We start from the raw sequence: 26,194 nt of genomic DNA, 5'->3' as shown, positions 1-26,194 counted from the left end.
CTTTCATTCTTTCGCATGTAGCTGTCCAGTTTTCCCAGCACCATTTGTTGATGACTATCTTAAATGGAGTCCTTCAAATTTAATTTAACCAAAATCATTTGGAGGATATAGAATTTATTTTTAAAAATTTTTTTAATGTTTATTTATTTTTGAGAGGGAGAGAGAGAGTGAGCACAAGCAGGGGAGGGGCAGAAAGAGAGGGAGACACAAGATCTGAGGCAGGCTCCATGCTCCCAGCTGTCAGCACAGAGCTGGACAGGGGGCTCGAACTCATGAACTGTGAGATCATGCCTTGAGCCAAAGTTTGGGGCTTAACCTACTGAGACACCCAGGCGCCCCGTGGAAGTTAGAATTCATTGTATGCATTTGGTATTATTCTGTCCTATTGACTTGCCTTCTGAGGTTGTTGACTTTTATAGGCTGTTGGTAATTGCATTAAATAGTTTCACACTTTTGTGTTTTATAGTTTGGTCTTCCCTTTTGCGTCCGCCTGTGACTTCTTGTTGCCAATTACTGTCACTTCAGTAATTTGCTTCTGTTAATGTGTAGTATGTTGTAACATAAAAGTAAAACCATGGTAGAAAGTGTTTTATAGAGGCAGTGTGATACAGTGTAAAAAGCATGGGTGTTAGGGTCATGTTTAAATCTCACATCCACTGTTGAGAAAGAAGTTATACATCCTGGGGCAGGCTCTTTATTGGCTCAGCCTCCGTTTCTTCATTTATGAAATGGGGATAGTGATAGTTTGCAGAGTTTTTATGAGGATATGTATATGGTAAAGTACCTGGCATATAATAGGTATGCAAATGAAGTTGATTCTTTCCCCCCCACTACCCCCATTATATTGGAATATGGCATATGGCCTCCTCGTTAATATGAGAAACTCAGGTAAATGAAAGAAATGTGTTAAGATGTAAGATAAAGACAGTCTTATTCTCTCACTTAAAAATATTATTTTTTCAGTTGGTATGATAAGTGTTAATTTGAGAAAAATTATCCTCAACTTTCGTTTTGGGTCCTCTCAGCAACATCCTCTTCTTCCCTGCATTAAATTGCCTTTACTTCTATGTGACTCTCTCAATTTCCCTTGTTTGCTCTTTTTTTTTTTTTAATTTTTTTTTTCAACGTTTATTTATTTTTGGGACAGAGAGAGACAGAGCCTGAACAGGGGAGGGGCAGAGAGAGAGGGAGACACAGAATCGGAAACAGGCTCCAGGCTCTGAGCCATCAGCCCAGAGCCTGACGCGGGGCTCGAACTCACGGACCGCGAGATCATGACCTGGCTGAAGTCGGACGCTTAACCGACTGCGCCACCCAGGCGCCCCATCCTTGTTTGCTCTTAAAGGAAAACTTTCCATCAGCCCCTTTTAAAAGAACCTGTTCCAGGGCAAACCTTATGACCCTGAGGGCAGTAAACCAGGCTTCTTGGCCAATAGCAATAATTTCTAAAACTTCCCTTCTTTCATCAGTTCTGCTTTTTTCAGCTGTCATCAGTCTTAAAATAGTAGTTTTTCATTTCATCCCCACTCTCTTCCATTTCTCCTTTCCCAGCAACTGTTCCCACTAGTTGCATGGTCCTCATTATTTCAGTAGTTTTATGTGGTTTAGTTTTTATTATATGTATTTTTCAAAGGTTGTCTTTTTGTAGTTTTAATTATGTATAGGGAACTCTCTTATCTTAATATCATGAAAAATTTCAGTTTTTTGTACCAGAGGTTTTTTTGCCTTCTGTCTTGAAACCCCAGTAAAAACCTGTAATATTATGTGGATGCTTCACCACATACAAATACTCCAGGTCAAGTCACCAAATTTGTTTTAAACAACTTTTTTGAGGGGCACCTGGGTGGCGCAGTCAGTTAAGCGTCCGACTTCAGCCAGGTCACGATCTCGCGGTCCGTGAGTTCGAGCCCCGCGTCAGGCTCTGGGCTGATGGCTCAGAGCCTGGAGCCTGTTTCCGATTCTGTGTCTCCCTCTCTCTCTGCCCCTCCCCCGTTCATGCTCTGTTTCTCTCTGTCCCAAAAATAAATAAACGTTGAAAAAAAAATTTTTTTAAAAATAAACAATTTTTTTGAGGCTTAATTAATATGCCATAAAATTCATCCATTTTAAGTGTACAATTCAGTAATACCAAATGACTTTTCCTATCAAAAACTCTTCAGTGCTATCTTTGGTCTAGAAGATGATAGTTGCCCTTTTCCCGTTTTGTTCCCAAGATCACTTATGTGGGATGTGTGGCTGTTGTTCCTGGTTGCCATGTGGTTACTTACAAGTATCCATCTGTTGGTTATTGCTTCGATTATTCATTCTGAATAATATAGTAACTTGTTAAGATCGAGGTTATCTACACTTGGGACTCAAGGTCAAGGTTGAGGGGGTAGTGCCATTTTCTTGAAGAATGTTTCCTTTTTGCCTATTGACTGGTGTAAGTTACTCTCAATGTTCTTCACCTGAAGATAATTATACCCTCACTCCAGGGCCTACAATCCCCTTGAATGGTTCTGTAGGCTCCATCTTCCCCTTGAGACATCAAGACACATTATGCATATTGTAGGCATGTGCCTTTTAAACCATTGTAACTGCTTTCCATGTTAGTCTGAAAATTAATTTAATTGCTGTAGCAGAGCTTAGTATGACCCTGGTCTCCTGAAATTAATTAGAGTAAAACTGGTAGTATCTTTAAGAGTCACAAGTGTGCTGTTTCTGTGAAGGTGTATGAAATGTCTTCACCATTATAGGCGTGAGACGTAGTCTAGAGGAGTGTGCATTCATACTAGTCAGGGCACCAGACACCTGGTGCAAATATTGGCAAACATTGAGGCTAAATGCCGTGCATCCTGAGCATTGTTGACCTTCAGAAAAGAGACCAAGTAGGGTTGGAAGAGCTAGGAAGTGATTTGGAGAGGGTGGACTTGAGCTAGTCTTGGAAGGGTGTGCAGAGTTTGGATAGAATGTAAAAGTGAAATTTGAGGATGGGGTAGGGAGGATTGTTGAAGAGAAGTACAGACCGTTGTGGGAAGCAAATGAGGCAAAGGGGTGTAGTGAACTTAGGAGACTTGTGAGACTCTAAGGAAGCCAGCCAGATTAGAGCAGAGGATTCCTAGTAATTCTTTTTTTTTTTTTTAATGTTTATTTATTTTTGAGAGAGAGAGAGAGTGGGAACAAAGGAGCGGCAGAGAGAGAGGCAGACACAGAATCTGAAGCAGGCTCCAGGCTCCGAGCTGTCAGCATAGAGCCCGACTCAGGGCTCGAACCCACAAACTGTTAGATCATGACCTGAGCCGAAGTCGGATGTTCAACCGACTGAGCCACCCAGGCTCCCCAAGGATTCCTAGTAATTCTTAGTGAAAGTAGGAAGGTAGAGTTTTATCAAAATCACCTGAGAAACTGTCAAAATACAAACACCTAACAAATCAAAGATTCTAAGCAAAGGAATGAAATGTAAAAGCACTATTACAGGAAGCCTAGTCAGGTGACTGTAAGCAAGCTCATTAGAGCAGGAAAACAAGAGCTTAGAGTTAGGCAGGGAGTTTGCTTGTCCCTGGGAGAGAAGGCTTGGTAAAACATTGTTTTTACTTCTTTCATTATGAGGCTCCAGAAATTTCACTAGGTACTGGAATCCTTCCTGGGAAGGGGCAGGGTTCAGAAACACAAGGCTTTGAAGACCTGCGCATAACTTCAGAAAAGTTGAAGTTATTTCTCTTGATGTTTCTTTAGGGAAAAGGAAAAAACATCCTAAAACTGGCCTCAATCCCAGTTTCAGAGTTTTCAATTAGAGGGCCTTTGGTCCCAAGCTGTGAAACTTGGGAATATTGGTCTCATAGATTGTTAGGTTTTTTCTTAAGTAACATTCTGAAATTCTTTTAGTAGGACTTTGATGGCTAATGCTTCTTGTTGTTTTGCTTTTACACCAAAGTGGAACTTTGCATTTATTTTTATTTTTTTGTTTTTTAAAATTATTTCTATTAATATTTTAATGTTTGTTTATTTTTGAGGGAGAGAGCGCAAGCAGGGGAGGGGCAGGGAAAGAGGGAGACACAGAATCAGAAGCAGGCTCCACAGGCTGTGAGCTGCCAGTACAGAGCCAGATGCAGGGCTCCAACTCAGGAACCATGAGATCATGACCTGAGCCACAGTCAGATGCATAACTGACTGAACCACCCAGGCACCGCTGCACTTATTTTTAAAAGTTGAATGATCTTAAACTCTTAGATCTGGAAGGATTTTAAGAGTCATTTGTTAACCCTTACAGTCACTCATTGTAAAAGAAAAGTGGATTATATTTGAGGAATGGATGTACATGAATAATGGGGTTGGTTGACCTGTCTAAAATTCCTTAGGATATCACCATCTGCAACTAAAGCCTATATGAAGACTGCTTCCCACACATCTCTTTCCTAAATTCCAAATATACTTTCCTAACCTATTTTCCTTACTCTAAAGTCTTTTTGGTAATATCTTCCAGTACTGTCTGCTCTTGAGTATCTTGGTTTTAAAATTTAATTAAAATAGTAACAATAGTTAGATACTTTTGAATTTTAAAAAGTGGGAGAAGGGGGTGCCTGGATGGCTCAGTCCATTAAGCATCCGACTCTTGATTTCGGCTCAGGTCATGATCTCATAATGCGTGGGTTTGAGCCCTGCGTCAGGATCCATGCTGGCTGAACAGAGCCTGCTTGGGATTCTCTCTCTTCCTCTCTTTGCCCCTCCCATGCTTGCTCTCTCTCTCTCTCTCTCTCTCTCTCAAAATAAATAAATAAACTTGAAAAATTAAAAAAAATAAATTTAAAAAGAGAAAATGAAATAAAGAACAAGGCAGAAATGAATACTACTCTAGTGTTTTTACTGTATTAATAAAATGTATAATTTGCAACTAAAATATTTTTGCATCTATTCCTGTGATTTATGATGTTTTGGGAATACATGTTTTTATGAAACATTTCTATTTTATTACAAGAAAATAGGAAATAAAAATTTGCTTTATTTGGTGACTTTTCAGGAAAACATTTATTAATATGGTCATTCCACTTTAACTTTTTCTCCGTTACACAACAACACTGGCCCATGTTTGACTTCATTATTTACTTTTTTCATTGTTTAATCTATCTGTTCTGGTTTTTCAAGTCCCTTTCCTGAAATATTTTACTTTGTTTTTGTGCTTATCTGGCATGATTCAGCTTTCATATATTTCCTTCCTACTTGTAACATTGTTCATCTTGGCAGTGATGAGAGCACGTTGCTATTTTTTTCCAAGGTTGAGTTCAATAGGGTTTCCTTAAGGTAATAGATTATTAGAGCTAAGAGAGACCAGAGACTATTGAGGCCTATGGTTAAACTGAACAGGCTTCATCCTCTTGCCACTTGTCCTCTGTTGGTAATGGCTGCCCAAGGACTGAGGCCGAGTCTGCGTTCCCTGGGGAAAAGGCTATTTGATTTGCTGTGTCCGTTGTGGATGGGTCCATTGTCAGAACTGGGACCATATTTTAGTTATTCTTCATGTACCCAAGCAAATTGAGACTTGCTCATAGTCACAGAGCTCTTAAGTCCATAGATCTACAGACTTCCAGTTCAGTGCTAGGAGCTAAGTGCTAGGTGTTTTCTCCTTAAGAATTCTGGTATTCTGGATTCTTTGTTGTCGTTTTTCTTCCTTGAGTAATAATTGAATTCTATCCGCTACTTAAGTTTGTTCTAGTTTGTTATATCTTCAGGAAAGATTGAGAAATATTCATCAGACAGTCTAAAGGTAGGATTTTCCTTATGCTAGCAGAGAAAAGGGACTTGAGTTACATAGTCTACCTAAAATTGAGAATTTTCTTTTCATTTGTTTTTAAGACTGAAGGCTTTCCCATTAAAACTTTAAAACGTGCTACTGTATTATCCCCATTATAATCCAACCAGACTCACCTTCTCCCAAAAGGGAGAAAAGTAGAATTTTATTTCGAAAGAATGAATTTTATTTGAAGATCAGTTGTTGGTTCAAAACAAAATCTGGTCAGGAAGGATTAAAACACTAGTAGAATGAGACAGAATAGGGAGATACTTTAAGAACTTTTTATTTTAGACATTTGTCTACTGAATTGCTTGCCATTTTGACCAAGGTAGTGCGTTATTTTGCAGCTACAAATACAAATAACAGTAAACAACACAAATAACAATAGTAGCTATATACTGTATATACATTAGTACTTTTTTAATGGTCATTGATTTGGAAAATCTTCATATAAAAAATATTTTCCACATCTTGTGGGTTTATTTTGGTGATCTAGATTAGTTCTGGTAATCCCTTAGAGCACTTTCTCCCATATTTTACCAAAGTCTTACATTTTTACAGTCTCTAAAATGCTGGGATAGCATTCATACAAAATATTTTGATGCCTTATTAACTGTTAATCAGCAGATGTGCAAGTATTGCCAGCAACCATCACGTACATCTTCATGTAGGCACATTTTGTTGAAAATAGTTGATTTCTCCCAGGATAGTTTCCTCATTTGGAAGTATATTTTTCCATATAAACATGTTTTCAATTTAACAGCAATTTGCTTCCTAATCTTTATTGTGGCACAATTGTTGATATATAGCACTGCTAGAGGATAGAGTTCTGCGTACCCGTGGTTGGAAAAAGGGAGTAAAGAAAGAGACGTCCCAGTGATGGGTTCTTTTCGGTATGCCACTCAGGCGATACTCTGATGGAAGGTGGCAGGAGAGGCCGAGGGAGAATCAGATTTACTTTTGCTGTATGTCCAACTTTGCTGGTCACTACTTTTGAAAATTGAGAGAGAATAACAGTGTAACAAAAGAAAATTAAAACTATTAAGTATGTACCTACATTTAACATTAAATCTACAATTGAGTATTACAGTTTCTGTGCCCTGTTTGTGCCATCTTTGATTCTTGTGATGTCTTAAATTGCCATTTGAGAAGCATTTATAAAGCGGGGAGAAAAACAAGTATGTAATAGGTGCTTAATAAATGCATACAAATATATATTTATTTAAAAATGTGGAAATTGGTAAGGTTGAAAAAGGAGAGCTTTTCAGAATGAAGGGAAAAAAGAATCTGATCTGAAGCCCAGGAAATTCAGAAGGGATGAAACTGAAGAAAGATGTTACCATTCACCTTTTGTTCACTGCATGAAATTCAGATTGCTCTCAGCATGATTCCTTTTAGACCTAGCCTCGTTTATTTTAGGGTTTTGTATATAGTTCAATGCTTACTAACTCTGTTGATTAAGAAAATTCTTGAAAGAGGAACAATGAGTCATAGTGATACTCCCCTTTGGGAGAGAAAGAGAAAGAAAGCCCTCAGATTGGTCTCTCCATTATACACTTGGAATGGATTCAGCATTTTGATTGATGGCTGAGCACTGTTAAGCTTCCCCTAGCTACCTCATATCATATTTGGTTCTGTCCACAGTATGACTGGTAGAAGACTCTGGGTTAACCAGCAAAGATAAAGAGCTCTGTAACCTTATTACCCTAAGAGACTTGTTCATATGATGTCATTTCTATTTTAAGATTTTTGACTTTACAATAATTTTTAGGAAAGCTCCAGCATTTCCTAGCCTATCCAGTTTATTAAATAAACAAACCAAGGAAAAGGAGAAGACTGAAAAATATTTGGTCCTGAGAAACTGAGTATGCTAAGGGTGTGGCTGTTTTGGCATTCATCAGTGGTGCACACAGAGTGGGTTCCTCTCTGACTTGGCCTTTTATCCCTGATGCCACACCACCAAGAAGAATGAAAAGAGAGGAGGTAGGCTAGGACTGGGAGCTGGTTTGGCTGCTTTGAGCCAGAGAAGGAAGTAGGGTACATGGGAGCCACAGAGTCTCTCAGTAATCTTATTGAAAGATTGTTTTTGAAGTGTTGTGAGTAACCTGTGAAGTATTTTCTTGTAATAGTCACAAATTATCTGGCTGCTTTCTACTTTGAGGATGCCCTCAGTGACCTTCCAATTAAATCTCTTCTTTTTTCTGGCCCTAACAAGTATATCTGGGATGCCTCCAGACTTCAGATTTTATTTTCTTTCTTTGTGCTTTTGGGATCTATAGATCTCATTTTAAAAATTTTGAGGTGGCATCAGTAGCAGTGGCAGGAAATATGGGGCTACTTAGCTAATCTCATATGTGGGTTGGTTCATTTCCGTGGAATTTTTACACAGAATAATTAACCACCATTTTCTTAAGTTTCTGTGTGCAAAGCAACTACCTCTCTCCAAGGTGGGTTCATCTAGGTCAACAGTAGCATCCGAAGAACGCTACAAAATTATTTAAATGTACTGTCTTTTAGGCTTCATTGTATAGAAGATATAGTGAACAGAAGGATGAATTTAGCATTCATTTTTCCCTTTAAAAAAAGCCTTATTTGCTATAAAAGTAATACATATTATATACAACTAAAATAAAATGGTTTTTACTTTTTAGAAGGTAAATACTGTGTACATAGTGCTTTGGATGCAGTGGACAGGAAGTACATGTTTGGGTTATAATTAGTGTTATCTAGAATTCATAAGCTCATAAAAGGGAAATGATTTTATGAGAGAGACTCTTAAACTCTCTTGCAGTTGAAGAGTCTGCTGCACACTGTCCCTGACAAATATTCATACTTAGCCTCTGCTTTAATAATGCCAAGAAAAATAGATGACTTTCTTTACTCCAGTCTTCTCCATCAAAGAGACTGTTCCTCAAAACAGCAGAGATGAAACTCAAGTCTAATATTAAATGAGAGAGCATTTTAGATGCCTTAAATGTTAAAATCTCCAGGTGGAATTAAGTTACTTTAAAATTGTTTCCGAATTTATTCTGAAGCCAGGTTCAAACAAAAAAGAAAATGCAATGTTGATTTTATTTTATTTTTTTTTTTAAGTAGGCTTCACACCCAGCATGGAACCCAACATGAGGCTTGAACTCATGACCCTGAGATCAAGACCTGACCTGAGATCAAGAGTCGGATGCTTAACCGACTGAGCCACCCAGGCACTCTAATTTGACTATTTTTTTAACCAAAGCAAGTTGAAGTAGATACTTATGAATTATTGGATGATGAGCCATATCCAGTTCCAATGATTACATGGGTATTTATCTAGAGGGAGTATTTTGATCCTAACTACTATTATCTGCTATGTATCAACATTGAAATACTTTTATTTAAAAATAAACACATGTAAGGACTAGAAGTTTTCTTTAGCATGAAAGGATAATGAGACTATCAGTCAGTAGTCAATATCTGAACTGAGAAGACAAAGCTAAACAATACTTACTATGATGAGGGAAAACTTTGTTGGCTAGGTATAGTCTATCTGAGCAGATGAGACCAATCTTTTATTTATATAGGGTTTTGGGGAAGTGTGGAATTTCAGGCCTGGCAAACTTTTCCCAGGCCATAATGACATCATCTGTAGAGGCATGATTTGGTTGGCATTCAGGAGTGTTTACTAGAGTGAGTCTCTTTCTGATTGGCTGACATTCAGAAGTGAGAGACTGATGGTGATTGATTGGCTTACAAAGGCAAATTGTTTTTTGGTTTTGTTTTTTATGACTACTTGTTACCATGGCTAAAGAAAAATCAATCTGTTCTATGTGGGGACTTTAATTCTCAACATCAGATACATAGTTACTTGCGCAAAGCAGGTGTATATTGAAATATTTTGAGGTATAACTTAGAGTAAAGGAAGAAAATTTTAAGTGGACAGCTTAATAAATTTTATTCATGTATATATACTTGCATATATATCACCCAGTTTAAGATATAGCATTTTCATCACCTCAGAATGTTTTCCAGTGTCCCTACCTAACCTATATCCCCCAGTAGCTATTCTGATTTCCATCCCCATCGATTAGTTTTGCCTGTTCTTGAATTTCATATACATAAAAGCGCACAGTATATATTATTTCATGTCCAGTTTTTTATATTCCTTTTGACATATTACATGTGAGAGTCATTCATGTGTTTGCACATGTCCAGTACTTTATTACTGTGTAGTGTTCTGTTTGTGACTGTACATTTGTATACACAAATAGTAATGGACGTTTGCATCATTTCCAGGTTGGGAATATTATGAATAAAGCTGCACTGAACATATTTGTACATCTTATTTTATTAACAAACACTAATGTCTCTTGGGCATATGAAATTGCTATATCATTATGATTTGAGTATGTTTAGTTCTAGTAGATACTGTCAACTTGTTTTCTGAAGTGTTTGAATTGATTTGCATTCCACTAGCAATTTATGAGAGTTTCAGTTGCTTCATGTCCTTGTCAACACTTGGTATTGTCATCATTTTTATTTTAGCCATGCTGGAGGGGTGTGTGTGTGTGTGTGTGTGTGTGTGTGTGTGTGTTTATTTATCTAAAAAAATTTTTTAATGTTTATTCATTTTTCAGAGACACAGAGACAGAGTGTGAGTGGGGAAGGCCAGAGAGAGGGAGACACAGAATCTGAAGCAGGCTCTGGGCTCTGAGCTGTCAGCACAGAGCCCACCAAGGGGCTTGAACTCATGGACCATGAGATCATGACCTGAGCTGCAGTCAGACGCTTAACTGACTGAGCCACCCAGGCGCTCCTATATTTATTTTTAAAAAGACAAATTCTGGGGGCACCTGGCTAGCTCAGTTGGAGGAAAATGCAACTCTTCATCTCAGGATCATGAGTTTGAGCCCCACGTTGGGTGTAGAGATTACTTAAGTAAATAAAACTTAAAAAAAAAAAAGGCAAATTTTGAAGAAAACAAACCTAGGCTTAGCAATTTAACATGAGAAACTTAAGAATATGGAGTTACCCATGTTAATCGAGGTTTAAGCTTCCTATTAATTCTTAGTGTAAAGAAGAAATAAACATTCTTGATTTTTTTAGTTTCTTAAATAGCTTCCTAATTTAGAAAAATCTGATCTAGGAAGAATCATCCTAAAACAAAGTTACTATCGTATAGAGTTAAGAAGTTAGTTTCAATAATCTTGGATGACTCCAGGTTTTTACTGTTAGCCTTGAAAATAATTATGTTGAGTATTTTTTAGTACTTAGCATGTGTCACAACCTGTTCTCTGTTGATGATGCAGTAGTGAACAAAAAGTCCTTGCTTGAATAGAATTTAGATTTTAGTGACAGTACAGACAATGAATCAATAAATATGTAATGTCAGGTAATGATATAGAGGGAAATATGGGGTAAGAAGAGATTGCCTAGTGCAGCATTATGGGAGCCTGTGGGGTTGGAGCAGAGGAGGGGCAGAGAGAGAGGGAGAGACACAGAATCTGAAGCAGGCTCCAGGCTCAGCTGTCAGCACAGAGCCTGATGTGGGGCTTGAACTCACAAGCCATGAAATCATGACTTGAGCTGAAATTGGACGCTTAACTGACTGAGCAGGTTATTTAGCTGTATCAAGGAAGACTGTTGTAAGCAGAAGGAGCATTAAGTGCAAAGGCCCTGAGGTAGGCATGTGCCCAGTTTGTTGGACGAAGAACAAGAACATCAAGTGCTGTGAGCAAGGGATAGAATGGAGATGAGTTGGGGCTTGCAGGGAGATCATGTAGGGCCTTGTGGGCCACTTGGCTTTTATTCTGAGATGAGATACCATTAAAAGATTGGGAGCAGTAGAATTAATCTGATCCCACTAGTTATGTTCACACAAAAACCTGTACACAAATGTTCATCGACACTTTATTTGTAATAGTAAAAAGTTGGAATCATTCTCGGAAGTTTTTCAACATCCTAATGGTTACACTGAGGTATGTATATACCATGGAATACAATGAAAGGAATGAACTACTGATACAGAAACTTGGATGAATCTCTAGAGATTTATGTTTAATGATAAACCAATTCCTAAAGATTGCATTTTATATGATTCTATGTATATAACATTCTTGAAATGAAAACATTTTAGATATAGAGGGCAGATCAGGAGTTTGCCAGGAGTTAGAGAAGAAGGTGGGTTTGGTCACAAAAGGGCAACAGGAGGAATGCTTTTTTGAAACTTTTAAGTATCTTGACTGTGGTGGTGGATATACAAACCTACAAGGTGATAAAATTATATGGACCCCCCCCCCCCACACACACACACACGAGTACCAGTAAAACTGGGGAAATCAGAATAAGATCAGCAGACTATATAAATGTCAATGTGCTCATTGTTGTATACATTAGTTGGGCAAAATGTTATCACTGAGGGCAACTGGAAAAAGTGTACAAGAGATCTCTGTACTATTTTACTATTTCTTACAGCTCACCTGTGAATCTATAATTATCTCAATAAAAAACTTCGGTTAAAAAGGACAAGATCGTTCTGGCACCTTTGCAGAAGATAGACTATAGGCTGTACGGCCATTAGAGTGGGAGCATGGTTCCCAGTTAGGCTGTTGCAGTAGGCCAGGTAAGAAGTGATGACTTGAACCAGAATGGAGGCAGTGAAGATAGTATGACATAATACTTTAAAGTTAGAACCAAGAGGATTTGCTTGATGGATCAGATGTGGAATGTAAGAGTAGTCACAGTAAACACCCAAGATTTTTGGCCCAACCAACTGGAAGAATGGAGTTGTTGTTTATTAAATGGTGAAAAATACAGTAAGAGCAAGTACAGGGAAGAAAATTAGGAGTCTGTTTTGTACATTTATGTTTGAGATACGTGGTAGTCATCCAAGTAGAGCTGTTATATAGCCTGTCTGGCATTCAGGATTCAATCAGGAGGTCCAGATTGAGAATATAAATCCAAGAATTGTCAATGTGTGAAATCACCTGGGGATTGAGTATAAAGAGAGGCTGTCCAAAGAACTAAGTCCTGGGGATACTCCAACACTTAAAGATAGGAAAAATGAGGAAGAACCATCAGAGGAGAATGAGATGGCATAGCCAAAGAAGTAAAGAAATAAAGGAGGACCAAGAGAAAATAATGTCCCCCGGGCCAACTGAGGAAAGTGTTTTAAGACAAAAGGAGTGATCTATTGACAAATGCCAACAGGTCCCATAAGATGCAGGTTAAGAATTTACAATTGGATTTGACACTGTGCAGGTTACTGCTAACCAGATCAGTTTGGGTGGGGTGAATGCTGGGGACAAAAACTAGATTGGAGAAGGTTTGAGAGAATAAGAGGGAGAGGGCTAGGGACACTGAAATTTTCTTTCAAGAACTTTTCTGTAAAGAGGAACCAAGAAATAGGGTAGTGTCTGGAAGGGGTTATGAAGTCACTTTGGGGGATATATTACAGCCTGTATGCTCATGGGCATGATCCAGGAAAGAAAGGTCACAGTTACTGGAGCAGTCATCTATAGAGAAGCAGGGATGGGATGTGGTCACAAGAGGTGAGATTGACTTTAGATAGGAGTGTGGACAGTTCATCTGTAGAAGCAAAAGGGAGGGTACAGTATATGGATATAGATGTAGGTAGGGTGGTAGGTGTAGCAGTGGAAGGTTAGATGTCTGCCCTCTTACGATTGTTTCTATAAATCTCAGTGAAATATTAAGATTGAGTCTTTGAGATTGAGTGATAAATATTAAAGGTTTGAGGGAAAAGAGGCAAATAGTCATGTAAGAGAGCAGGAGAGTGACTGGACTAGGGACATGCCAAGGATTGCTAGGCATGTTAGTGGTGATAAATTTTAAATATGACCAGTCTGTATGTTTTTCTCCCACTTGCTCTGCCACCCGGGTGCAGGGGAGGAGTAGGAAGAGAGTTTTAGCCAGGTTTGGGGTTTTGCCAGAGGAGTTCAGAGACAGGTAGGCTCAAGGTTGTTAAAAGTTGTGGAGGGGTATAATTATTGGTAATGAGAAGGACTAGGTTACAACCATGGGGATGTCAGACTGAGGCAGGGCGAAGACTGGACCATCAGAAGAGAGAAGGTCAAGGAACTCAGAGTCGAGGTGTTGGAAGGGTCAGCTGTGTAGATCTTAAAACCGCTGGTTGCTGGGTGCCAAATTCATGACCATCTCTTCTTTAGCAGTTTGACTCTAAGCATGGAAAATATTGGAAAGGAAATAATTTAGAGTAATTGTATAATGTTTTTTTAAGAATCATGACAAATTATTTGTTTCTTTCATTTTTTAGATTTAGCTCTTTGCAGAAGATGATACCAGAAATGGTATTAACCAAAACACGTGCTTTGGTTTAGCATACAAATATGTTAAAGACCGTAGCCAACAGTTGTTTTATTTAGTAATTTGTAGTTGGCTTATTTATGTTATTTGTTCAGTTCATTGGTGGATATTCAAAAATTTGTCCAAAAATTATTCAACAGTTGTCATATTAGAGCAGTTCACAATGTGGATCTCAAAACCATCCTGAAAATACTAGCCAAGAAACTTTGTTTTAAAACCAGACTGAGAAATAGAGGTGACATAGAGCCATATTAAACTCTTCAGAAAAAAACAGGTATGGAACAAAAAATTAATACTAAGTATTAACTGAAAATAACATGTGAGTCGTTCCTGAGTACATCTCTCTCTCTCTCTCTTTTTTTTTTTTTAAAGAATAACTACTTTTAGGGTGCCTCGGTGGCTCTGTCGGTTAAGCACCGGCTTTGGCTCAGGTCATGATCTCGAGGTTCGTGAGTTTGAGCCCTGCGTTGGGTTCTGTGCTGACAGCTTGGAGCCTAGAGCCTGCTTCGGATTCTGTGTCTCCCTCTCTCGCTGCTCCTTACCCACTCATGCTTTGTCTCTCTCTGTCTCTCAAAAGTAAATAAACATTAAAGAATACTGGTTTTTTTTAACGTTCATTTATTTATTTTGAGAGAGAGAGAGCACACGCACAAGTTGGGGAGGAGCAGGGAAGGAGGGAGAGAGAGAATCCCAAGCAGGCTCCACACTGTCAGTGCAGAGCCTGATGCAGGGCTCCATCTCATGAACTGTGAGAGTGATCATGACCTGGGCTGAAATCAAGTCGGATGTTTAAACAACTGAGCCACCCAGGTGCTCCTCCCTTTGTATATCTTGTCCTTACCTCTGATAACGAATCTGTGAAAAGTCCTTTTAGTTTGCTTACAAAACATGTCACACATTTATCCACTTCTCTCCATCTCCACAGCTACAACCCTACAACCATTGCTTCTCACCTAAATAGTAGAGGTCTAGAGTGGGAGAGCTGCTAGGGACCTTTTAGTCCTGACTCAAAAGTCACCTTTCAGAATGGTCTTTTTTTTTTTTTTTAAGTTTATTCATTTTTGAGAGAGAGAGAGAGAGAAAGAGCACAAGCAGGAGAGGGCCAGAGAAACGGTGGGGGGGTGGGGGGGGAGAGAGAGAGAGAAAAAGAATCACAAGCAGACTTCACACTCCAAGCTGAGCCTGATGCAGGACTCGATTCCACGACCCTGGGATCATGACCTGAGCCAAAATCGAGTCACGCTTAGCCAGCTGAGCCACCCAAGCATCCCTAGAACAGTCTTTCTGAACCATTTGAAAGTAACCTTCCTGACCCTCGTCTCACCCATAGCATTGTCCTTGGTTTTTAACTTGTAGTATCTATTGTATCTGATATTATGTTGTTCCTTTGTCATTTTTTGTCTGTGTGCCACCTTCCAAGTAAATTAGAGCAAAGAACTTAACCTGTCTTGTATATTGTGAATGCCTGTCGTTTGGAACAAGTCAATTCCAGGTACAGGGGATGCTCAAAAGTATTTGTTGAATGAACAGTAAATGTACTGGAAAACAAATATTCATATGGGATCTTGAGAGAAAAATTTCTGATCTGGTAGGTAACCTGGTTCAGTGTCCAGGGGTCCTAGAAGAAGCCACTGAGGAAAACATGCACAGTCTTGAGCCTGGTACATCTGAAGAGTGAGGCTTGGTGCCTCCTGAGGAGGAAACTCGTTTCTTTACCCAAAAGGAAATTTTAAAAATTTTACTTCTAATTTATTTATTTATTTTTTTTAGTTTGTTTATTTTGAGAGCATGAGCAGGAGAGGGGCAAAGAGAGAAGGAGAGAGAATCCAAATCAGGCTCTGCACCATCAGCTTAGAGTCTGATGCAGGGCTCAAACCCATAAACTGAGATTATGACCTGAGCCAAAATCAAGAGTTGGAAGCCTAACTGACTGAGCCACCCAGGTGCCCCCTCCCCAATTTTTAAAAAATATTTAATTAATTATTATTATTTTCTAAAGTAGGCTCCATGCCCAATGTGGGGCTTGAACTCATGACCCTGAGATCAAGAGTCACATGCTCTACCAACTGAGCCAGCCAGGCACCCCAAGAAAATCAAATTTTCAGAGCTCTGATGACTGACAATCAGATGTGTTTTGTTTTGTTTTAACTGGGGTAATTAGACTGTGGAGAACTTTGAATAACAAGCCAAAATGGGTTGACATGAGGAAAGAGAAGGTGAATAATACAGAGGCTCCATAGGATTAGCAGAAGTATCAAAGACTAATTATCAGTGCTTTTTTTTAAAAAAAATATTTTTTTTAACGTTTATTTATTTTTGAGACAGAGAGAGACAGAGCATGAATGGGGGAGGGTCAGAGAGAGGGAGACACAGAATCTGAAACAGGCTCCAGGCTCTGAGCTGTCAGCACAGAGCCTGACGCGGGGCTCGAACTCACGGACCGCGAGATCATGACCTGAGCCGAAGTCGGCCGCTTAACCGACTGAGCCACCCAGGCGCCCCTATCAGTGCTTTTTTAATTGCAATAAGGGGAATAGAGTTAGGGAGAAAGAAGGACACTAGATATCTGGGGGGAGGAAGGGGGAACTACCAAAAACAGGAAAGAGAGCCTGATGTATGATCCAATTCAGTCAAATTTGACTTAACTACATGCACCAGGTACTGTCCCTGGTGATGGCAAACCAGTAAGGAGGGAGATATAGGAGAGAATGTCTGCTTTTTAAGGGTCTTATTGTGTCTAGCAAGGGAGACAAATGATGACTTATAATATGGGGTCATTGTTGGTTTGACATGAGATGGATATCTTTAGGAGTTACTGGCCAGCCAGTCCATGTGTAAGATTTCACATGGTGATCCTCAGCTTTGCTTTTGTAGAAACCGGATTCCAGTAGGTGCCTAATATCTTAAAAAGTGACCCATGCTGGGGCGCCTGGGTGGCTCAGTCGGTTAAGCGTCCGACTTTGGCTCGGGTCATGATCTCACAGTTCATGGGTTCGAGTCCCACATCAGGCTCTGTGCTGACAGCTCAGAGCCCGGAGCCTGTTTCAGATTCTGTGTCTCCCTCTCTCTCTGCCCCTCCCCAACTCATGTTCTGTCTCCCTCTGTCTCAAAAATAAATAAACATTAAAAAAAGTTAAAAAAAAAAAAAGTGACCCATGCTAACCATGAACATACAAGAGTGGTGCATAAGCCAAAGTATCAGTTTATTAATTTACAGTGAGGAAAGCTATGCGAACAGCCAAGTTTTAATTAGAAGATTACTTAGCATGGAGAAGAATAAAGGGAAGTAATGGGGTGATGTAAATGTCAAGTGACATCAAGCTTTGGTTGTCTGATGCTTCTCCATACCAGGACTGTACCTGCAGTGGGAGCTGGTCACTTTGCTGGTCAGGACACCATGCCTCCCTTGTGATTAATGAACATGGTCACAATTGTTTGATGAACTGCATTTTCTTTTTTTTTTTTTTTTTTAATTTTTTTTTCAACGTTTATTTATTTTTGGGACAGAGAGAGACAGAGCATGAACGGGGAAGGGGCAGAGAGAGAGGGAGACACAGAGTCGGAAACAGGCTCCAGGCTCTGAGCCATCAGCCCAGAGCCCGACGCGGGGCTCGAACTCACGGACCGCGAGATCGTGACCTGGCTGAAGTCGGACGCTTAACCGACTGCGCCACCCAGGCGCCCCAATGAACTGCATTTTCTTAAATCTGCATGCTTACTGCCTTCTTTAGTTATGTTACTGCCATTCTGTAGTAATTTATTCTATCTGCTTCTTTGGGAAACAATCTCTTACCATTGTATGTTGATGTTATCAGCTATACCCTTAAGTTTTGAAGATACTTAGGCATAATCTGTGGTTATAATGGAGGTATATACAAGGATAGTGGCAACATAAATAAGGAAACCATTAATACCAACAGTTAGCAAGGATGAACAACTTGAATTGTCATGCACTGAATCTTCTAGGAATATAAATTGATACAACCACTTTGAAAACAGTTTAACATTACCTAGTAAAGTTGAGTATTACCATACCCTTTCCCTAGCAATTCCATTCCTAGGTTTTAATAACTTGGAGAAACTCTTGCACATGTATACCAGGAAATAGGTAACAAGATTGTTTATAGCAGAAAAATAGAAGGGGACAACTACAAGTTCAGTCAAATGTTCATTTATACAATGAAACACTCTACAAAAATGAAAATGGAAGTGCAGCTCTAAAACAGTATTCAGTGAAACAAGCAAGTCACCAAAAAATACATGCTGTATGAGTCCATTTGTATAAAATGCAAAAAAAGAACAGATCTAAAACCGTTAAGGACATGTCATGTAAGGTAAAACCAAAGAGGAAAGCAAAAGAATGGTTAATTCTTTGGTTAATAATGGTTAAAATAATGGTTAATTCAAAATTCAATCCAGTCGCTACTTTTTTGGGTGAAGGAGATGCAATTGGAAAGGGGAATATGCAAGTCCTTGTAATGTTCTCTTTCTGAAGCTGGATAGTGCATTCATGGGTATTCATCCTGTCATATTGTCCACAGTGTCCACTAGTGCCTTACTAATAGGATGACTGTTAAACTTATGGCCCCTACTGGAACACCTTTGAGAGTAAAGGGAGGGGATGCTCAAAATAATTAAAATAATATTTCTTTGGAAATATTTACTAAGAAATTTGTAACCCCCAAAATAAATATATTAAACCACATTAAAAACTTTTTTATAATGATTGTCTAGACATTAAAAAAATAGCATAAGCTAAATAATTACTCTTGGTATGTGTTCATATACTTTTATCAGTTTCTTAACAGTTATCTGTCTCAAATACCATGTCATTGGTATTTTTATGAAGTGAATATTTTTTTAATGTTTATTTTTGAGAGAGAGAGAGAGACACAGCATGAGCAGGGGAGGGGCAGAGAGAGCAGGAAACACAGAATATGAAGCAGGCTCCAGGCTCTGAGCTGTCAGCACAGAGCCCGATGCAGGGCTCTAACTCACAAACCATGAGATCATAACCTGAGGCAAAGTTGGACGCTTAACCAACTGAATTACCCAGGCACTCCTATGAAGGGAATATTTTTTCAAAATGTTCTTATTTTTTAATTTTTCCCCCTAAAATTGCCTGCCACCTTCAAGGTTGTATTTGTTGGTTAATATATTTGAAAATGCTTATACCTTCTATTGAATCTTCTCTGAAGAGTGTTTTTTTCTTTTTTTTTGAGAGAGTGCGTGTGCGCGTGCGTGCGTGTGTGTGTGTGTGTGTGTGTGTGTGTGTGTGTGTGTGTGTGTCTTAAGCAGGTTCCATGCTGAGCGTGGAGCCCAACTTGGGGCTCAATCCCACAGCCCTGAGATCATGACCTGAGTCAAATGTTCAACCAATTGAGCCACCCAGCCACCCCAGAGTGTATTACTTTTAATTGAGAAGATATATTCTCAAGATACTTTGTGAGCTTAGTATCTTAAAGTTGGAAGTATACAGTGGAGGTTTACCAAACTTAGTAATGACAACAATGATGATAATATGTTCAAAAAAAAAAAAAAACACGGAAAAAAAATCCGGAATAATTGCTAAGCCAAGACAGATGAGATGCCAAGTAGAACAGGTATAAGCCAAACCTGTCTTGGGCAGTTACACAAAATGCCTGCAGTTTAACATCTGCATAAGCACAGTTCTGTTAATTTGCTTGTTATTCGACCCAGGTGGCTGCTAGTCAGGGCACTAGCTGACAGACCCCTGTGGTGAATGTTCCTTTCTTCTTAAGAGATGAAAACACGTAAAAGGATCCATAAACTGTTACTGGTTTGAGAAGGAAAATATATTAGTTTAAATATTAAGTTGGAAAACCTTGGGAGAGAGGAGTAGTAAAGGGAATACATCCACACTTTAAAGTACTGAGTGTTTTGCAGCCGAGTAAAATCGAGCAAAATATCTAAGACTAAGGATTATTTCTTGTTCACATAGGAACATTTTATGAAACAAATGATCCACATTTATGGCTAGAACTTAATAAATACTTTATTTCTACTTTGCATGTTTTGTGGAATTTATTCAAAGTATCTTTTCCTAAAAAAAAAAAAAAGAGGTTAAAGTGGAAGAGAGCCAAAGCGTAAGAGACTCTTAAAAACTGAGAACAAACTGAGGGTTGATGGGGGATGGGAGGGAGGGGAGGGTGGGTGATGGGTATTGAGTAGGGCACCTTTTGGGATGAGCACTGGGTGTTGTATGGAAACCAATTTGACAATAAATTTCATATATTGAAAAAAAAAACAAAGTATCTTTTCCTATGGAACAGTTATGTATCTGGAAAGAGGCTGCTTGTTGAGTTTTACCTCATTTGGGAAAGATTCACATGGTGAGGAAATGACAAAGGTCCTTTCCTATAATGAGACTTTGCTGACCACCTTTGCCAGTCAGTGGGTGACGTATCCCAGCATGGTTTTAAAGAAACATTTTCAGAAAGCTGTAATTTTTCCTGTAAAAACACTTTTTCAAAAAAAATTTTTGTGCCTTTTCAAAACCTATTTTTTTTCCAGTGGCAAGTGGCTACTCCTCAATGGGGAGTGTATTAATATCCCCCTTTATTAATAGTGAGTCAGAAGATAATGTTCTCCTACACAATTTACAGTAAAACAAATGTGTCTTAAACATATTGTGCTTAAGCAAAGTTCTCTGGTAGCAATAATTTGAAAGTCACTGATGAGAAAATTTTTATTTTGGCACACATAATGAGTTATTTCCTCCTAAAACTAAGTTATCAGAAATTCTAAATTCTATCAAATGGTTCTTTTAATACATTTGAATAAGAGGTAAGGACACTGAATGATTCATAGACCAGGGTAATGTGTGATGGATAGAGACTATATGACACATAGAAATTACATTTCACTTAATAATAGATCTAAGTGGGTGGAGATGACTTAATATTTTAAATGTGTTTGTTTCTTCTCTCCATAGCTTTAAGAAAAAGTAGAAATCACTCCTGACTGTACTGAATAGCAAAAATTAAGTGACTTTTCCTGTACTGCAAATCATGGCACTACCATTCCGGAAGGACTTAGAAAAGTACAAGGACCTGGATGAAGATGAGCTCCTTGGAAATCTATCAGAAGTAGAACTGAAACAACTGGAAACTGTTCTCGATGATCTTGACCCTGAGGTAGGTGCTAATGAAATAACTTTTCAAACCCTTTGAAACTAAGTAACTTATTTGAGCAGTTAGCTTTTTCATGACTTTTCTCAGATACCCATACATTTTCTCTTTATCCAAATGAATTTTTTGCCTCTTCTTAGTTCCCTCACTTCTGCCCCCACCTCTCCACTCACATGCCAATATATCCTAAACCATTTTCACCAACACCCTTATTTTCAAACATCTGAAATTTCCTGTCCTGTACAAAATCTTTTCTCTTTGGGCAGGGAGCAATGTTTTTGGTAAAATAAAGCAGATAATTAGGTCTTTGATTTATGTCAACCTCTGTGCCTCTTCAGAGCTTCTATACTATGATGGCCCTTGTGTAGAGTGTCTCTAGAAGGTTCTTTGTGACTTTAAATTTTTTTTTTTTTTTTTTGAGAGAGAGACAGAATGTGAATGGGGGATGGGCAGACAGAGAAGGAGACACAGAATCTGAAACAGGCTCCAGGCTCTGAGCTGTCAGCACAGAGCCCGATGCGGGCTTGAACTTGGGAATGGAGAGATCATGACCTGAGCCAAAGTCAGACGCTTAACCAACTGAGCCACCCAGGCGCCCCATGACCTTAAATCTAATTGTTACCATTCTAAAAGCTGCTGACCAAATTGAGTAAGTTTCTAGTCATTAGTAGAGTAGACCTAAGTAGATTCTCAGCAGTACTGCAGTCCATATGGAACAGACCTGAATATATGTATATACATTTTAATTTGCAAAGTGGGGGGCACCTGGGTGGCTTGGTCGGTTAAGCGTCTGACTTCGGCTCAGGTCATGATCTCACGGTCCGTGAGTTCGAGCCCCGCATCAGGCTCTGTGCTGACAGCTCAGAGCCTGGAGCCTGCTTCAGATTCTGTGTCTCCCTCTCTCTGCCCTCCCCTGTTCATGCTCTCTGTCTCAAAAATAAATAAACGTTAAAAAAAAAAAAAATTGGGGCGCCTGGGTGGCGCAGTCGGTTGAGCATCCGACTTCAGCCAGGTCACGCTCTCGCGGTCCGGGAGTTCGAGCCCCGCGTCAGGCTCTGGGCCGATGGCTCGGAGCCTGGAGCCTGTTTCCGATTCTGTGTCTCCCTCTCTCTCTGCCCCTCCCCTGTTCATGCTCTGTCTCTCTCTGTCCCAAAAATAAATAAACGTTGAAAAAAAAATTAAAAAAAAAAAAAAAATTAAAAAAAAAATTTGCGAAGTGGGTGTTATTTGTCTTATAAATTACACAAGGCTAAGGTAGAGTCCCTTAACACCTGAATTGTTATTCTCTGGTATGTACAGGGTGGGGGGTGGGCGGGGAGTCCTTGAGGGGAGACCCCTAAGGTTATGGCTACTTACCCTGAAGGTAAGGGTTATTTGCTAGGTTTCTTCTCTTTACTACATGCTTCTTTATGCTGAGACATTGATTTTTAGTGTCTTTTAAGAATTGAGATAGAGTTTGTTTTATAAAATTATTCTTGTTACTACAACACATTTATTTCCCGCTGGAATGTTTTTGAATTTTTATTGAAAATTCTCCTTTTTTCAGCATTACTTCAGCACTTCATTGATGTGTCTATACCTTATAGACATTTGATATACCTATATCAAAACCCTTAACTGTAATTGTTATCACAAGGAAAAGTTTGTGGTACTCATAAGTCTGGGGGTAACCGAGGATAACAGTGCTGTTTTGATCCTGTCACAGCAGTCTCTTCTACAAACAGTTCAACCTATTTAGAACTGTTTCAATCAAGTGGTTGTAGAAGTGGCAGGAGCCTAAGAGCTCATCTAGTCCAGAGTCCTTAACCTTGACACTACTGACATTTGAAGCTGGATAATTCTTTGCTATGGGGGCTGTCCTGTGCATTGTTAAGTTGTTCAGCATCCTGGCCTCTACTCACTACATGCCAATAGCACATCCCCCTGTTTACAAATGTAACTGGGATTTTTTTTTTTTTTTTAATTAGCTCTGGTAAGATTACAGACATGGAGGAAAAAAGAGTGTATTTCTTATAGTCCCCAAGAGGGAACATGAGAAAACACCTGGTTTCATCAGGAAGCAGAAGCAGCAAGGAGCAAGTATGGCCCAGAACCATTCTTGTGGTTTCGGAGGGAAGAAATGGGTGAGACAGGATTGGCAAGTTTGAGCAAATTTAGGATTGGATAATTTGAGTAATTTCAGTGGTCTCTGGGCCACAGGAGTAGTCTCCAGTTGTCCAGTTACCTGGTCCTGGGTGATTTAGGGCAGGAGCAATAATGGTTTGCTGGGTGAGAGATAAAGGAGGTGGTTGGGATATGGGCTCCGGATTGGTTGGTTTTCATTTGGAAAGCCCACTGCTGGGTGGAGGGCCAAGGAAGTTGTTTGCTATCCTTAGGAATTAGCCAGCCCCCAAGATGGCAAAGCATCATAAAATACAGAAAATAGAAAACATGATTAATGCTTCCTCCCCTTAGTCATGACAACCAAAAATGTTTGCAGACATTGCCACTTGTCCCCTGTGGGAGCACCTTGGTTGAGAAACATTGATCTAGCACTTGCCCTGTGTTTTATAGATAGAAAACAAAAGTTAGGTGACTTGATTCAGTTACTACAATTAAGGAAAGAACTGAGACTAGATCCCTCACTGCCTGATGGCTCCCTGGCAGAGTCTAGTGACCTTTCTGCTAAACTGCAGTGAGTACCCTATTAATACTTGCACTATGCTATACATGTGAAAACTGATGGTTTCTATTTTCTTACTTGCAAAACCATGAGGCCTGCTTCGTTTATGGGGAGGTTTGAGTTCAAACCTCTGGGTGTATTTTGCCGGTTCCTCAACCCCAGTTGCAACTCCCCCAACCTCATGAGACTGGAAGAACGATGTTTATTGACAGCATGCCGCTTGTGGGTAAAGTTTTGGGCAAGAGTGCCAGTGAAAGATGAGGTATGAAAAGAGTGCACGGGTAGTAGTGTCCACTTCTGGCAGAGAAAAGCCGCTGTAACTTACAAATCTCAGAAGATAAGAGAAGGGCAGATAGAGGTTGTATATGGTTCCTTGTTACATTTTGGAGGGCTGTTTTACTTTCCATATGCTGCATTCAGTATATTTATTTGCCAACCTACTGCATTTTCTCAAAACATCTATCTCTACAAGACAGCCAGCCAGCCTAGGCAAAAGCTAATTTTTTTTAAAATTATTTCCAAGGCTTGGAGTATATATCATTACAACAAAATTGTACTGTGAGGAAGAAACATACTTTTTAGTGGCAGTCATTTTAATGAGATCTTTACCTGTTATAAAATAATTATGATCTAGTAACTTGAGTAAAGTATACTCCTAATAAAGCATGGTTGATGAGTTTATAGCCTCCAAAGCCAGTTACCTGTCACTTATTTTGTGTTCAAAAATGTATTTAAGGAGCCAGGATTCCAGCTAATGTATCATTTAAAACCTATGTTTCAGGGCACCTGGGTGGGTCAATTGGTTGAGCATCCGAGGTTGGCTCAGGTCACGATCTCACTGTGAGTTCGAGCCCTGCGTTGGCTTTGTGCAGACAGCTCAGAGCCTGGAGCCTGCTTCGGAATCTGTCTCCCTCTTTCTCTCTGCCCCTCTCCCACTTGTGCTGTTTGTCTGTATGTCTGTCTGTCTGTCTGTCTTTCTCTCTCTAAAAAATAAACATTAAAAAATTACAAAAAAAAAAAAAACCAAACAACCTATGTTTCACGTGATTTTGACCTGGCAGGTGGAATAGTGCAACTCCATTACTACCCCCATGAAAGAGCAGTAGGTATTATTGATGGTGATGGGAAGTAACTTTGATTAATTTGCCTTAATGAGCATTTTTCTTTAAAAGTGTTCTCAAATCTTTATTCAGTAAATATTTGGGGAGCAACCAATAGATTCCGGTACTATGCTAGGCTTAAGGTTTTAAGAGTAAGCAAAACAAATGTGGTCTTTGCCCTCATGATGCAGATTGGTAGGAGTGGGGGAGGTAGGCATTAATCAAATAATCGTACCATATTAGTATAAGAGCATATAATGGGAGGTTAAGAAAAGCCTCTTTGGGGGAATGGAGCTGCAGTCTTAAAAATGACTAGCAAAAAATGGTGGACAGAGCATTCTAGAGAAGGTCTTTGGTAGAATCAAGTGTGTGGCAGGCACAGGGGAGGAACTAAGGCTAGTGTGGCTAGAATGAGGAGGGTATGTGAGATGAGGCTAAGGTAGGAGATAATGGAATGGGAATGAGGGATGATGTGATCCAGGGAAACCAGTCGGGAAGTTAGTATAATATTCCCTGCCAGCTTGATCATAGCTTGGACCAAAGTAATGGTGTTGGAGACGGAGAGAAGTAAATAGACAAATGAGTTTTTTAGGAAGTAAAAATGGGTAGGATTCTTCATGCATAGTTCTCAATTTCCGAGTTGGTGGGTAGAAGTCTTGTTTCTTTATTATCTTCCTGTAGACAATTTTGCATTACAAAACACATTCTTAGTGCAGGGTTAGGAACATACCTCCTTTGTATTTCATATTTATAGATGACCTTTCTGTATAATGCATACCATTACATGAGGAGAGCACACAGGTGAATTTTATGAAAATTATTATGGATCTCAGCAAATGGCCACAGTTGAAGTGCTGTATTTTCTAGTTATAAAATGTATATTCCCTATTATTATCTATATAAGATCTACCTTTATAATGAAAATTATCTTATAACATCCATGAGATTCAGCATTATGGAAGGTGCTGGCAAAAGAAGGCTGGCCCTTTTGTGTGACTTACCGGGCTGCCTTCCATTTCTAAAGCAAAAAATATCTAGGAACAGTGAGACAAGGCAGTATCACCTCTTTGCCTTTCTTTCTTCTTTATTATTATTATTATTATTATTATTTTTTGAGGGCAAGAGAGAGCATGAACAGGGGAGGGGTAGAGAGAGAGGGAGACACAGAAACAGAAGCTTCCTCCAGGCTCTTAGC

At 39.2% G+C, this 26,194-nt stretch overlaps 1 protein-coding gene across 2 annotated transcripts in view; it reads left to right on the top strand.

Annotated features, from left to right (window-relative positions):
• Positions 1 to 26,194, top strand: part of TMOD3 (tropomodulin 3) — an 82,641-nt gene that overhangs the window by 13,271 nt on the left and 43,176 nt on the right. The window contains exon 2 of one of the 2 annotated variants that reach the window (XM_047863551.1): positions 21,042 to 21,243. In XM_047863551.1, the coding sequence (XP_047719507.1) occupies positions 21,118 to 21,243 (126 nt within the window). In that variant the 5' untranslated portion in view covers positions 21,042 to 21,117. Of the gene's footprint in view, positions 1 to 21,041; positions 21,244 to 26,194 lie in introns of those variants that run through there. The other variant, XM_047863552.1, reaches the window with a different exon arrangement.

The sequence above is a fragment of the Prionailurus viverrinus genome, chromosome B3 (assembly GCF_022837055.1).
Source record: "Prionailurus viverrinus isolate Anna chromosome B3, UM_Priviv_1.0, whole genome shotgun sequence".
Classification (NCBI taxonomy): domain Eukaryota; kingdom Metazoa; phylum Chordata; class Mammalia; order Carnivora; family Felidae; genus Prionailurus; species Prionailurus viverrinus.
This window is presented reverse-complemented; position numbering and strand designations above follow the sequence as displayed.